Raw genomic sequence first — 12,748 nt, 5'->3', positions numbered from 1 at the left:
ACTGGGAACACACACCCAGCCTTACCACTACCTGAATCTGGGAACCTACTGCATTTTAAAAACTGGTACACCAGCAACAGGCAAGTGGAGGGCAAGTATGAACAGTAAATGGGAGGATTTGCAAAGCGTGAGGAAAGCCAGGCCTGGAAGGCACAGTCAAGGACATACAGACTCAGGCAATGTCCGAGACAACCTCACTAATCAGGCTGCTGAGTAATGACTTGTTAATGGATCTCTTCCAAAAATGTAGATCACACAGAGAAGGACTTTTATTTTGAGTCCTTCAGCAGAGAAAAAGGCACATAGTATCCAGTCCTTCACTAATGGCTGCTTGCAAGGCCAACATGCTGATCCTGATCCTCCAGCTGCTTCCCTGATGTCAGAAAGACATTTGACTCAGCCAAACATAATGCATGTGGGCTACTCAGAGGTCATTTGCAAGATGCTGCTAGCCCTGCTGAAAAACATTTATGGAAAGGTAAGGTTGGAGCTGAGAGCACAGAGTCTACCTGACACTGGTCACATCCCAGCAACATAAGGGCAGACAGGCAGCAGGTGGCCTCCCAATACACAGATTTTGGGTTATTTGGAGGTTGTGTATTGATTGGTGGGGGCTACCTTGACCGTGTTCAAGCTGTAGAGAGCACCTAAAGATTGTTCTCCAGAAGAGCCCCAGCTGGGCCACCTTTCAACAAGTGGATAAGGAGGTTCTGCAGCTCTGGCCTCAGGACTGCTCTTGCACAACAGCAGAGACTGTTAGGGGTCAGACAGCACAGATGTGCATGGACAGATGAATGTCTCCACCAGGGCTAAATACTGGAATAGGCTATATTGACAATGGCATCCCATGGAAGAGCCATGCTGGCATGACAGCAGGCATCCTCTACTTGGGAAACTGTGCAGCAGTTACCCAAAGGGATCATAAAGCAGATTCAGCAGCTGTGGGAAGTGGCTTCCTCTCTGGGGGGGAAAGAAAATCTCCTTTTTCATTAAAAATCAAGACACTTCAAATCATGCATATCCCAGGGCAGCTCTGTATTGTGGCAACATGAGCTCCAGGGAAGTTGCTCCACAAAGACTGCTTGCTATCATTGCTTACAATTTTCAGGCAGAAGCTTTTCTTATTGGCAAAAACAAAAACAAAAACAAAAAAATCAGGAAAGAGCTGTGTGAGGAGGATGGCCCTTTGCAAGGAACAGAGAAGGACTACCCACCCATTCCTTTGGATGCTGCCCCTTTACAGAATCACAGAACCACAGGATCAGTTAGGTGGGAAAAGACCTCTGAGATAACTGAATCCCACCCATGACTAAACACTACCATGTCACTTAGACCATGGCCACATCCAGTCTTTCCTTAAACACCTCCAGGGACTCCACTGCCGCCCTGGGCAGCCTGTTCCAATGCCTCATTACCCTTTCTGTGGAGAAATTCTACTTAAGAAGAATTCTGCAGCGAAGGCTGCGATCTGCGCGCCCGTCAGGGCAGCGGGACACGGAACAGGAGACGGAGCAGGCGGCGATGTCCGGCCGCCACACGGCGAGGGCTCCCGGGGGTGAAGATGCCGGAGCCACGTTTGCTGAGCTGGGTTTGGGGTGAGCAGCAGATCACGGACGGGAGCTGCCGCTGGGGCAGGAGGACCCCACAGGGACCCCCGCTGCCGCCGGGGACAATGCGAGGGTTGGCGTCGCACAGCGGGCGGTGTCGCCCCCTGTCCCGAGGGCGGTGCCGGGCGGGGGCGGCCGCTGGGCTAGCGGCGGGGGGGCGCGGGAGCCCATAAAGCACCGCCCGGTGGGACGGCACCGCGCACAGCCGGGCTGGGCGGCGGGACAGCGGGCGCACGGCGGGGCGAGCGGGGGCGCAGCCATGAGGGAGATCGTGCACATCCAGGCGGGACAGTGTGGAAACCAGATCGGGACCAAGGTGAGCCTGGAGGGGACCCGCCGCTTGCGGAGCCTCTGAGCGCCCAGGGGACGCGCCCGGTGGTTCCCCGGGGTTGTTGGGCACCCCCCCGGGGCTGCTGGACCCCCGGGGCCGGGCTGTGCCAGCCGCTCGCCGCCGCGGCCGCCCGTGCCCCGAGGAGCCGCCGCCGAGCGGCGCCGGGCGCGCCCGGGGCATCGCGCATCGCTCCGCTCCCCGTGACCATAAAAGGCCTTGGGAAGTACCGAAACCAAATGGGACAGGTTTTAAAAAATTATTTCTAAAGCTATTTTTATGTTTGAGCCGGCCAGGCTGCGGTTGAGGAGCGGGAGAGGGCGGCAGAGCCTGCGCGGCCCCTGCGGACGCGGAGCCGCCGCAGCCCGTCCGGGCGCGGAGCAGCGCGGGCGCCGCTCGTCCGTTGGGTTTGAATCCCGGTGCCCGCCCGGCTCCCGCTGCCGCGCGGGCAGGGAGGGGCGGCGGGCACGCCAGGAATCCGGCAGCTGCCGCGGCACCGCCGCCGCCCCCGGCCCGGGCGCTGGGCAGGGCCCCCGGGGCCCCGCAGCGAAGTTCCCAACCCACTTCTCGCTTTTCCTCCCTTAGTTTTGGGAAGTGATAAGTGACGAGCATGGCATTGACCCAGCCGGAGGCTATGTCGGTGACTCAGCGCTGCAGCTGGAAAGGATCAATGTCTACTATAATGAATCATCTTGTAAGTGTGGGACCGGGAGGGGTTCGGGACGGGGGACTCCGTGGGAAGGGGCACAGGAATCAGAAGACGACGGGCTCATAAAGCCATATTGCACATCTGGCCACACTCCTCACATGCCACCAGCCCCTCAGCTGTGCTCGGCACAACAGAAAATATTATCTACTTTCTTCCAAAGTACTAAGATGGCTGGGTGCTGTCTCCCCAGGCACAGAGACATGGCGCAAGGGGCTATCCTTAGGGTCTGGAGGTGGAGGTTTGTTTACTATTTAACATTACGGTACTCGTTTGCTCTTCTAATGTGTGATTACTTCACCAGATGCATCTGGTGCATTCAATTACTCCAAATTAACCTGTTGGTTGTTTGAGCCCGCATCTGTAGTACTCTGTCTTTTACTCTCATGAATGAGAGCGTTGGGCCACAGGTAATAGAGAACTGAGCAGGGATTCATGACTAAGATGCCAAAAATCATCCAAGTCCTCTGAGTCTGTCTGCTGTTGAAAGGTGTTAGCAGTGCAAAATGGGGATCTGGAGTCCTTCAGTCTGTTGACATGAACCTGCAAGTATGAATGTTTCATCTTTTGTCCAGCTGGGGTTAATTCATATTATTTACCTGAATTTCCTTGGACAAATTCAACTTGACACAGGTTGTTTATTTTGTGCTTTGTGGTAGATGTGCTGACTGCTACTGTTTACCATGTACACCAAGTAGCTCTTTCAGTGGAGGAGAATCCTTCAAGCAGAAAAGCTTGTGGGATGTATTAAGGATCGTTTGAACATAAGCACTTCACTCACCCTGCTATGCACAGAAAAGATTACCTACTTTCTTATAAAGAACAAGTGAACCATTTTTTAAAATCAGAAACTCCCTCACATCTATTGCTAATAAGAGCTTACAATATGTATATCTGTAGAACCCAAATTATGTCAGGTCTGTTTTTCAAGCTGAATTGATTTGGTCCTATGGAGCTGGGTTTTTCACCACCATGATTTTCTGCATAGGAAGTACTTATATATGTATGAACTATATATTAGACTAACAATATGAGATATATTTGTGTGTTAAAAGCTATAACTCTGTTAACTTATTTCTGGACATTAAGGGCATGCTTCCTTTTTATTGTAGCCCACAAATTTGTACCAAGAGCAGTCTTACTGGACTTGGAGCCGGGAACCATGGATAGTGTGCGGTCTGGTCTTTTCGGTCAGCTCTTTCGGCCCGATAATTTCATCTTTGGTATGTGGATGTTTCCTTTTAAAAAACAAAGCTCTTCAACAGCTGTTTGATTACCACATGAATGGTCAAAAAGCATTCGATCTTCCTGTCCTGAAGTGATCCTACTGAGAAATCCTAATACCTAACAACGGAATTATAAGTATCTGTAAGCCAGCCAAAAGGTCCCATTAACTGAAAAAGTCATTCTTCTGTTGACCATTCCTTCAGTTAGCAAACTGCTGAAAGTTTCCTACAGTATTCAGATAAAATATATTTGCTTTCCACATACATGAACTCCAGAGGAATCCTGAGGCCAGTTCTTCACAACAAAATGCACGGAAATTCTGCAGAAAATGGGAGTGGGGAGGGAAAATCTCAACCACAAACCAACCAGGCTACTCCTCACTTGAATTCACATTAAATGCTTGAGCACTAAATTGTTTTTAGGCTGTGTAATTAAACTTTTTCAGCAGATCCTTGCAGTATAGTAGCAGTGAAAGAAGATAGCTGTAATATGAAAAACACATATGTAGACAGTTACTGGGTTATTTTGTAGCATAATGAGGAGCAGTCTGAGAGTGTGTGGAGATATTCTGGTTTTGCAGTGTTCTTGCAGAGGGTTGTTTTCACTTTTGCTGCTTTACTTTGGACTTCTGTAGTACTTTCCATCTAAGCTTAAAAATGCACATTACCCTTTCAGAGCACCCTTATGAAGTACAGAAGCATTATCAGTCCCTTTGCTCTAAAGGAGAAACAGCATGTGGAAGTTAAGTGAGCCACTTGCTGAAACGGGAAGTCTGAATGAAAGCTACCATGAGAACTTTCACGTCCTTTTGCTTTCCAAGTCTGCACTAGCCACAAACACATTTCCTCCTGACAAGGCAAGCTTAGGCTGGAACTTAGTTTGGTATGTTGTGTTAACATAAGGAAGGAACAATGCCAGGGACAGCCAGAGGAAAGATAAACATTATTTGGGTGGTATAAAACAAACTTAAGTCTGGGTTGTTGGGGTTGGAGTCAGTCAAAAAGCCATATAGAACTCTTTAACTCTTTGACTTAAAACTTTTATACTATCCATGTTGTTCTCCTGTAAACTCCCTGGCAATGATGCTAAGGGTCTCTTCCAAAGGAGTTGTAAGTTACAACAAGTAGAAGAAAGCTTAGGGAGAAAAGCCATGGGCATAGGCAGCTTTATGAAGTCTGTTTCTGTATTCAGGTTTTTTCCTTTCATTCCCTTTCACCTGCATGAACCACACAGGCCCTCTGAACGTGAATTCACCTGACCTATAGAAATACCTGAGCTGGAGCTTTACAGTTTGGCACACCACCAGTAAAACCAGAGCAAAATCAATTCAGAATGTCTTCAACAATAGTCCAGTTTGCTATAGTCCCTTCCTGCCAAGATAACAATGAACCAACAGCATGTGATCAACTTGTATCTGACAGAGGCCCCTGCCAGCATCAGGCACTGTCCTCCCAACCTGCTGAATAATGTAGAATGGCTGAGCGCTGAAGTAATGATCTTCTGTGTCAAAAGCCAACAAAGCATTTTGTTTTCTCATTTAAAAATCTGGCCTGGGCCCACAAAGGATTTTGTGGCAGAAGCTGGCAGTCCCATACTTGCTGTACCCCAGGCTGTGTGGGCTCATTCCGATGAGGATGTTTTCTAGCTCTGCTTGTATAAACCTGCATGTGCCCATGCCTCCACAGCAAGTAACCACAGGCCATCAATCAGGATTTGATGCAGGTGTATTGAATACAGGGTCACACACTCCAGATACAGGAGTTTTATATCAAACCAGTAAGAGATTTGAGACAGACACAACAATCCTCATACTTTGATGTGTGTATTGACAAGGTAGTGATTTAAAAGGTGAAGAACTGCAGGTGGAATGATCTTGCTAAATGAGAGCAGTAGGCCTCCTGGCCTTCTGGCAGCACACAATTGCCCACCAGGAGCTGCTCTGAACTCTGATGTGTCTCCTCCTGTTAACCAGTTTTCATTTGCACATTTTTGTATTTGTCGTTGTTTTCTTGTGTACATCCTTGCTAGATTTGCTACAGAGATACCACTCCAATTTAATTAATATGAACTGATGGGGGCTACCACAAAATAGCTGTCTGGCAATCAAAGGCAAGTTCTGGAGCAGGGCTGTTCACACCAGGCTTCTAAGTGTTAATGTGCAAGCTACTGATCTCTTTTACCAGGTTTATCTTATATTTTGAGCAGTGAAGAGAGTAGGGGAGTGAAAGAAGACTGTAGGAAACAAGTGCCATTTTAGGGATTAAAAAATAATCACTGTTAGACAAATGGCTTCTCTGCATGCACAGTTCAACCTGAACATCTGTGGTAACCCTACAGTGTGTTGGAGACAGAAATAGTGACAGAAGGATCTGGAGGTGCCGGGAGTGCAGATAAGTGGTGGGATTGCCTTGTGTAGGCTTCTTTCAATCTCAGCAAATGACAGATGCAGAATGCTGGGGAGGGGCTTCCACGATTGGCAAAAGATTTGCCAGGTCCTGAGTTTTGTGGGCACAGGCTCATTTTCCACCATGAGAGTTTAGTCCTGGTGAAATTTGATCATTTTTATGTGTTTGCCTTAGATTTTCAGAGGTCAGGTAGGTACCTCGTTAAGTGGAGGGCATCTGGTAGAGTTTCACAGGATCATGACCATGATTTCCAGGTTTGTGGCAGCCTTGTCAGAGCCACAGCACCTCCAGACTGCGCAGTATTGTCATGGGGTAAGAAGTCTAGAGCTTCCAGGGCTTGTACAGGTTCTGTGTTGTGGTAGTCTTACAGTGCTGTAGAGCCAGTGGTTCTGGAAGTATAAGGTAACTGGGTGTAGAAGCAGGAAACCTCCAATGAAAACACTGGAGACCCTAGCACATGGCTGACTAGTGGAAGAAGTGTAGCATTGCCACAGGAGTAGCTGATAGGTGTCCTAAAATCAGAATTTATGTCCACTAGGAGATAAATGCCTTCTGCATTTTGGAGTGATGTCTGCTTTTTTGTGTGCAGCCTGAAGTGCTTCCCTATCCATGGTAGGGGATCTACTCAAGCAGACTGCAGGTGCTTACAAACATATTTAATGCTGGAAGGATATGACTTTTTGCTTTGCCCAGCTGGACAGGAAGTGCTGAGCTCCCTAGGCTCAAAGAGAGAAAAATATAGCAACATACAGAACAATGCATTAACTAACCAAATACACCATGAGGAAACTGAACATTTATGCAGTGGAAAAAAAAAGTGTATAGTATTTCAAAAGTGTCCCAGCCAGCAGTTTCCCTCGCTCATATGTTTGGCACCAACACAGTGCCCTGGGAATTGAAATCAGACATGGTAATAGGAAGGGAGGGAAAGGTCTTGGGGAACAACACAGAATTTGCCAGCTCTATACTTAATTCTGAAACTATTGCTCTGTCTGAATACCACTCACAGGAGTACCCTAAGTGAGTTCAGTGGTACAATGTACGTGTATAGCAGTCACTGTGAGGAACAGGACTACTAAAAAACTGATTCCCCAATTTAATCCTCCTTGTTATCTAAGCAATAACAAAAGAGTGACATAGCAAATGATCCACACTGTTTATCTTAATAAACTGAGTGGCACATAAAACAAAAATGGAAGCCTTAGGGAGAAAAGAAAGGGCTCATCACTTTTCCGAAATATCAGTAATCCAATTTTGCAAGTCATTTTGCATATCCTGAAGAATAGTGAGTTTGTAAGGAAATCAGTAAAGCATAAAAGGCACTTTACTTCCAAGCTTTTGAAAAAATGTCCCTGAAGCTTCCGTTGATCACTGTTTTCATTCAGGCTAGGTAACCATGAATTTAAAAAGCTATAGTTCCTGATATGACAAGTTAAATAGGATTCTGAAGCCCAGGTTTTTCTTGAATGACTATGTTTTCTCTGTGACTCACAAGAACAGACCAAGAACCTCTCATTTTCATTGAGATATATGTATCGGGGATTTAGCTTTGCATGCATCATGGACCTTACAGACAGAAAGTACTGAAGTATTAAACAGTCATCTTGTGTTTACAGAATCATCAGGATTGGGAGTGTGAAAGTTTTCAAAACAAGGAGTTAAGGCCATCTTTGCATTTATTGAAGGTAAAATGACAACAAAGGAAAAAAACAAAAAAACACCCAAAGGCATTAATGAAAACTGCCAGAGACTATATAAAAAGTTTATGTTGATACTTCCAGAAATATTTGTAGGCAAAACTGAAGACCACAGTTATCTATAGATTTACACAGTTATCTGACAGATTTACAGCAGCTTTTGTTACAGATGTGAGTCCATTTAGCGTGCTGACATCAAACCTTGCCAATAATTTTATATATTTTCTTTCCCTGTTGTATCTTATTTTAGGACAAACTGGTGCAGGAAACAACTGGGCTAAAGGACACTATACAGAAGGGGCAGAGTTGGTTGACTCTGTGCTTGACGTAGTAAGAAAAGAGAGTGAACACTGCGATTGCTTGCAAGGATTTCAGCTCACTCACTCCCTGGGAGGAGGGACAGGGTCTGGCATGGGAACCCTACTCATCAGCAAGATACGAGAGGAATATCCAGACAGGATAATGAATACCTTTAGTGTCATGCCTTCTCCTAAGGTTTCTGACACAGTGGTGGAGCCTTATAACGCTACGCTTTCGGTCCACCAGCTGGTTGAAAACACGGATGAAACCTACTGCATTGACAATGAAGCTCTGTATGACATTTGCTTCCGCACCCTGAAGCTCACCACTCCCACATACGGTGATTTAAACCACTTGGTCTCCGCCACCATGAGTGGGGTAACCACATCCCTGCGTTTTCCAGGCCAGCTCAATGCTGACCTCCGGAAGCTGGCAGTAAATATGGTCCCCTTCCCGCGCCTTCACTTTTTCATGCCAGGCTTTGCTCCTTTGACGGCGCGAGGCAGCCAACAATACCGAGCACTCACCGTTCCAGAGCTCACCCAGCAGATGTTCGATGCCAAAAACATGATGGCAGCCTGTGACCCAAGGCACGGCCGGTACTTGACAGTGGCCACCGTCTTCCGCGGCCCCATGTCCATGAAGGAGGTTGACGAGCAGATGTTGGCCATCCAGAACAAGAACAGCAGCTACTTCGTGGAGTGGATCCCGAACAATGTCAAGGTGGCAGTGTGTGACATCCCTCCCCGTGGCCTCAAGATGGCCTCCACCTTCATTGGCAACAGCACTGCCATCCAAGAGCTCTTCAAAAGGATCTCGGAGCAGTTTTCTGCCATGTTCAGGAGAAAGGCCTTCCTCCACTGGTTCACAGGAGAGGGAATGGATGAAATGGAATTTACAGAAGCAGAAAGCAACATGAATGACCTGGTTTCAGAGTATCAGCAATACCAGGAAGCAACAGCAAATGATGGAGAGGAAGCATTTGAAGATGATGAAGAAGAGATCAATGAATAAAAAAATTAGATGCATCATTTTTCCAGGCCAAATTCTCAGATCTGGATTTCTGATAATTAGGCTTGTAAATACATACTTACATTAAAAAAAAAAAAGAAAAGGAGCATGAATTTCAGAAGTTAAAAGTGCTCTTTGGAGTCCATTTGGATCACTGAGAACATTCAGCATTTCTGGAAATCTATTCATGAGACAAATGTAAGGCATTCAGTTAAGACTTTGGCCTAAGAGTCTGAACATGCAGATTGCTAGTTTGGAATCTTTTTTCCTTAGGGTTGTCATCCTTAAAGCTGTAGAAGAGAAGATGTAAAATAGGCATGAAAATCTACAAATTAGAGCTGCACTATTTTCATCCAATTATGAGTAAGAAAATCTTGTGAGCTTGGAGTATTCATTCTGTACCAAATGTACAATACTGAACTGCCAGAAACAAAATTTATTCATAATAAAAGAAAAAGTTTTTAGATATTCTGTACAGTAACTGTTAACAGTGATATTTGATTCCAGTCCTCTAAAAATAAAATAAAATTGAATAGCATCCTGTCAAGCAGAAGTGTTCTGGGCAGTCAATGCTGCAGAAATATCCAGTGAGCTGCAGGCTAGAGGCTGGATTTGTGTTATGTGACTTCATCACTTGTTGCTGCTGAATAATCACAGATGATATGTATGAAATCCCTCCATTTGTGATGTGCTCTTCATGAATCCCTGGGGTTTAAAGTGACACCCCAACATCTTGCTGGTCCCATCTTCCTGGCTATCACCAGCTGCGGATGCTATTCCTAACTCTATTTCACCCAGCCCACATAGCTGAAATCCAGGTATTCCACATATCATGGTGGGAGAGGGGACATAGGCTGTGTGCCAGCAGATCTCATGACCTGGGTTTGCAAGTTCACCATGCCTATAGATGCTGTGCATCTATTGCTACCAAGATAGCTTAAAACAACTGGACAGGTAAAGGTTAAAGTACAAGAGCAGTTATCCACAATACTCAAAACAGTTGGCAAAATGAAAGATGAACAACAGGTTTATCTGCCCACACTAAAGCCAAACCAGGAAGGTCCCTGCCTAAGCCAGCTGACAAAGTGACTGCTGGGCATTTGCATGCTTTATGTTTCTGCTCATATCAATTAAACAGCCCTTCTCCATTAGAGAGCCTCGACCAGAGAACACTCTGTCTACTTGGAGTCTCTTATTTAGGCCAGTTTCTAGGCAACAAAGCAAGCAAACAAAGGAGAAAACCTCTGGAAAGCCAAACTTTAAATGTTTCAAGAACTCTTGCTTTTTCTTCTTGCTTTCAGAAACATTTTCCAAGGAAAAGTATTGCTCAATACTTAAAAAGGCACTTTACAAACAATGAAATTTCCAAAGGTCCACTGCTCCCGACAAGATGATGCTTTGCTAGTTTGGGATTCAGGGACCGAGACAGTACTTGAGGAAGTATATGAACCAGGCAACTGTTAATCATATAACCTGAAGCTGTCTGCCCAATTCTATTCTACACAGAAATGGAACTAACTAGCTTTAATCAAGTTTTTCACAGAAAGTGCTTCAGAGGTTGAGACAGTTCCTGGAACATGCCAAGCAGACTGGCGTTGGCACAGAGGCAGAGCTTGGGAGGGCCTGGCTGATTGTCTTTAGTAAGATCATAGAGGAGTCAGCAAATTCACTGGGACCACATTCTTTGCAATGTCTAGTGATGCCTAAGGATTTATGAACAGCCATAGAACACCTTCAAATACACATTTTATAAATATGAGTTATGGCTATGTATTAATCACAGCATGAGATAAACTTATAACACAGTATGTATTAGAGAGAAATTACCATGCAGTACAATACAAAGCAAAATCCATTGGGAATAAAGCCATTAACCTGCAAAGTTTAATTGATTCTTTGTAAATGGTTGACTATTTGCTTTGAAAGGGAGGAGAATGCCTTACAGGCTCAGAGCCTGCCATCACACAGCTGTGGCACAGGCTTTCCAATTAAAGCACTAGCATAGTTTCTGCTGAATGAAACAGAATTAACCATCTTACAGTGTGTGAAACTGCATTTTGTTGTAATACAGATTTCATAACTAGGTCCAAGTAATAAATTCTGGTATTACTGTGGAAAAAAAAACCCCAAACCAATGTTTATACCTTAAAAATGCCAGAAATCTTGGCATTGCTAAATAATTGAGTTATTCACTTGGTAAACCAGCCTGTTCCTTATTGCATTTCATACACTTGACTCAAAATGCAGAATGCAGACTATGAAGCTGTGGAATCCAGACCTCACAATGATCCTGCTTTGACTCACCCATTCTTTCACATGTGTTTACTTGCAACTGTTTGATGTGAATTTCTAGAATGTGTGGAGGTGGAAAAGGCAAACTAATGCCCTCTTTAGAAAAAAGAGACAGCTCTTCCATCTGATCCTGGGGGGAAAAATCCCTCCCACCATAATGAACCCAGGAACCTGTAGTAGGAGGATCATCAGAGGACCAGCTTGTGCATAAGCAGTAACAGAGCCCCGGGAAGCACAAACACTTCCTGTTCCTCTTCAGTCAATCAACTCTAATCATCTTCCTTTTTGGAGATATAACTGAAAACTGGTTTAGTAGCAAGTTTAGTGAGCAATTCCTTCAGTTGCACTTCCTTTCAAATAACTTTCTGCCTTTTTCTTGAAAGCTTCTCTTTTATTTTGCAATCTCCATTTTGAGTCCCACCTAGATTTGTTCTTTTTCTTCTCAGATTCCTCACCTCCGTGTTTTTCATTTCCCCTCTAGTTTTTCAGTCTAGTCTCTGGCACCTTTTATTTCTGTGCCTGGCCCACCATCTTTTTTTTTAACTGCTTTGCACCTGGCCACAGAGCAATACTGAGCAGCAGGCTGTCAGGACAAGCCAGACCCCAGGAGGCCTAGCAGTGCAGCTCGCAGTAGTGCCCAGACACAAACACCCGTGTCAACACTAGGTTGAGAAGAAAAAATGGCGAGCTACACCACTGACACCACTTGCAAACTGGGAGTGGGTGAGCTGTTGCCTGGGAAGACAATGTGGCATCAGGATAGAAACTGGAATCTAACCCAATAGGCCAGCTCCTTTGCATGGTCACTCTGGTCAAAGGCAGCAAGGGATCAGGCAGGCCCTCAGCTCACAGTCAGGAGAGTCCTTGCACATGCCACCTTAACCAAACCACCTCAGGCTCTTGCTTTCTATGCACCCCACGATTACTGCTCAGATCACTGCTCTCCATTCCTTCTCTTGCACTTGTATCCCCTTAGGGAAAGGCAGTCACCCCCTTGGGAACAGAGTCAGGTTGGGAAAGAGGGTCTAGACCCGCTCCTTCTCCTGGTGCTGGGAGGAGCAAGGAACTCAACAGCTCCCTCAGTGCTGCACAAGCCCCAGTAGCTGAAGCAGCACTGCTCAATGTACTTGCAACAAAAATTAATCTGGCATTATCGGCAGCCACAGCACAGACCA

The 12,748-nt window shown here is 45.8% G+C and overlaps 1 protein-coding gene across 1 annotated transcript; it reads left to right on the top strand.

Moving 5' to 3' along the window:
* Positions 1-1,804: 1,804 nt before the first annotated feature.
* On the top strand, positions 1,805-9,828 carry TUBB6 (tubulin beta 6 class V). The gene is made up of 4 exons (XM_069004401.1): positions 1,805-1,923; positions 2,521-2,629; positions 3,754-3,864; positions 8,221-9,828. The coding sequence occupies exons 1-4, from the start codon at positions 1,867-1,869 to the stop codon at positions 9,282-9,284; spliced, it is 1,341 nt and encodes a 446-aa protein (XP_068860502.1). The 5' UTR covers positions 1,805-1,866; the 3' UTR covers positions 9,285-9,828.
* The last annotated feature ends 2,920 nt before the right edge of the window (positions 9,829-12,748 follow it).

Source organism: Aphelocoma coerulescens, chromosome 2 (genome assembly GCF_041296385.1).
Source record: "Aphelocoma coerulescens isolate FSJ_1873_10779 chromosome 2, UR_Acoe_1.0, whole genome shotgun sequence".
NCBI classification, from domain to species: domain Eukaryota; kingdom Metazoa; phylum Chordata; class Aves; order Passeriformes; family Corvidae; genus Aphelocoma; species Aphelocoma coerulescens.
Note: the sequence above shows the minus strand (reverse complement) of the source record. Positions and strands in the feature narration are given on the sequence as shown.

Coding starts and splice junctions, on each gene's coding strand:
- TUBB6 (XM_069004401.1), top strand. CDS start 1,867: ATGAGGGAGATCGTGCACATCCAGGCGGGACAGTGTGGAAACCAGATC. Junction 1,924..2,520: donor GAAACCAGATCGGGACCAAG/GTGAGCCTGGAG, acceptor TTCCTCCCTTAG/TTTTGGGAAGTGATAAGTGA. Junction 3,865..8,220: donor GCCCGATAATTTCATCTTTG/GTATGTGGATGT, acceptor ATCTTATTTTAG/GACAAACTGGTGCAGGAAAC.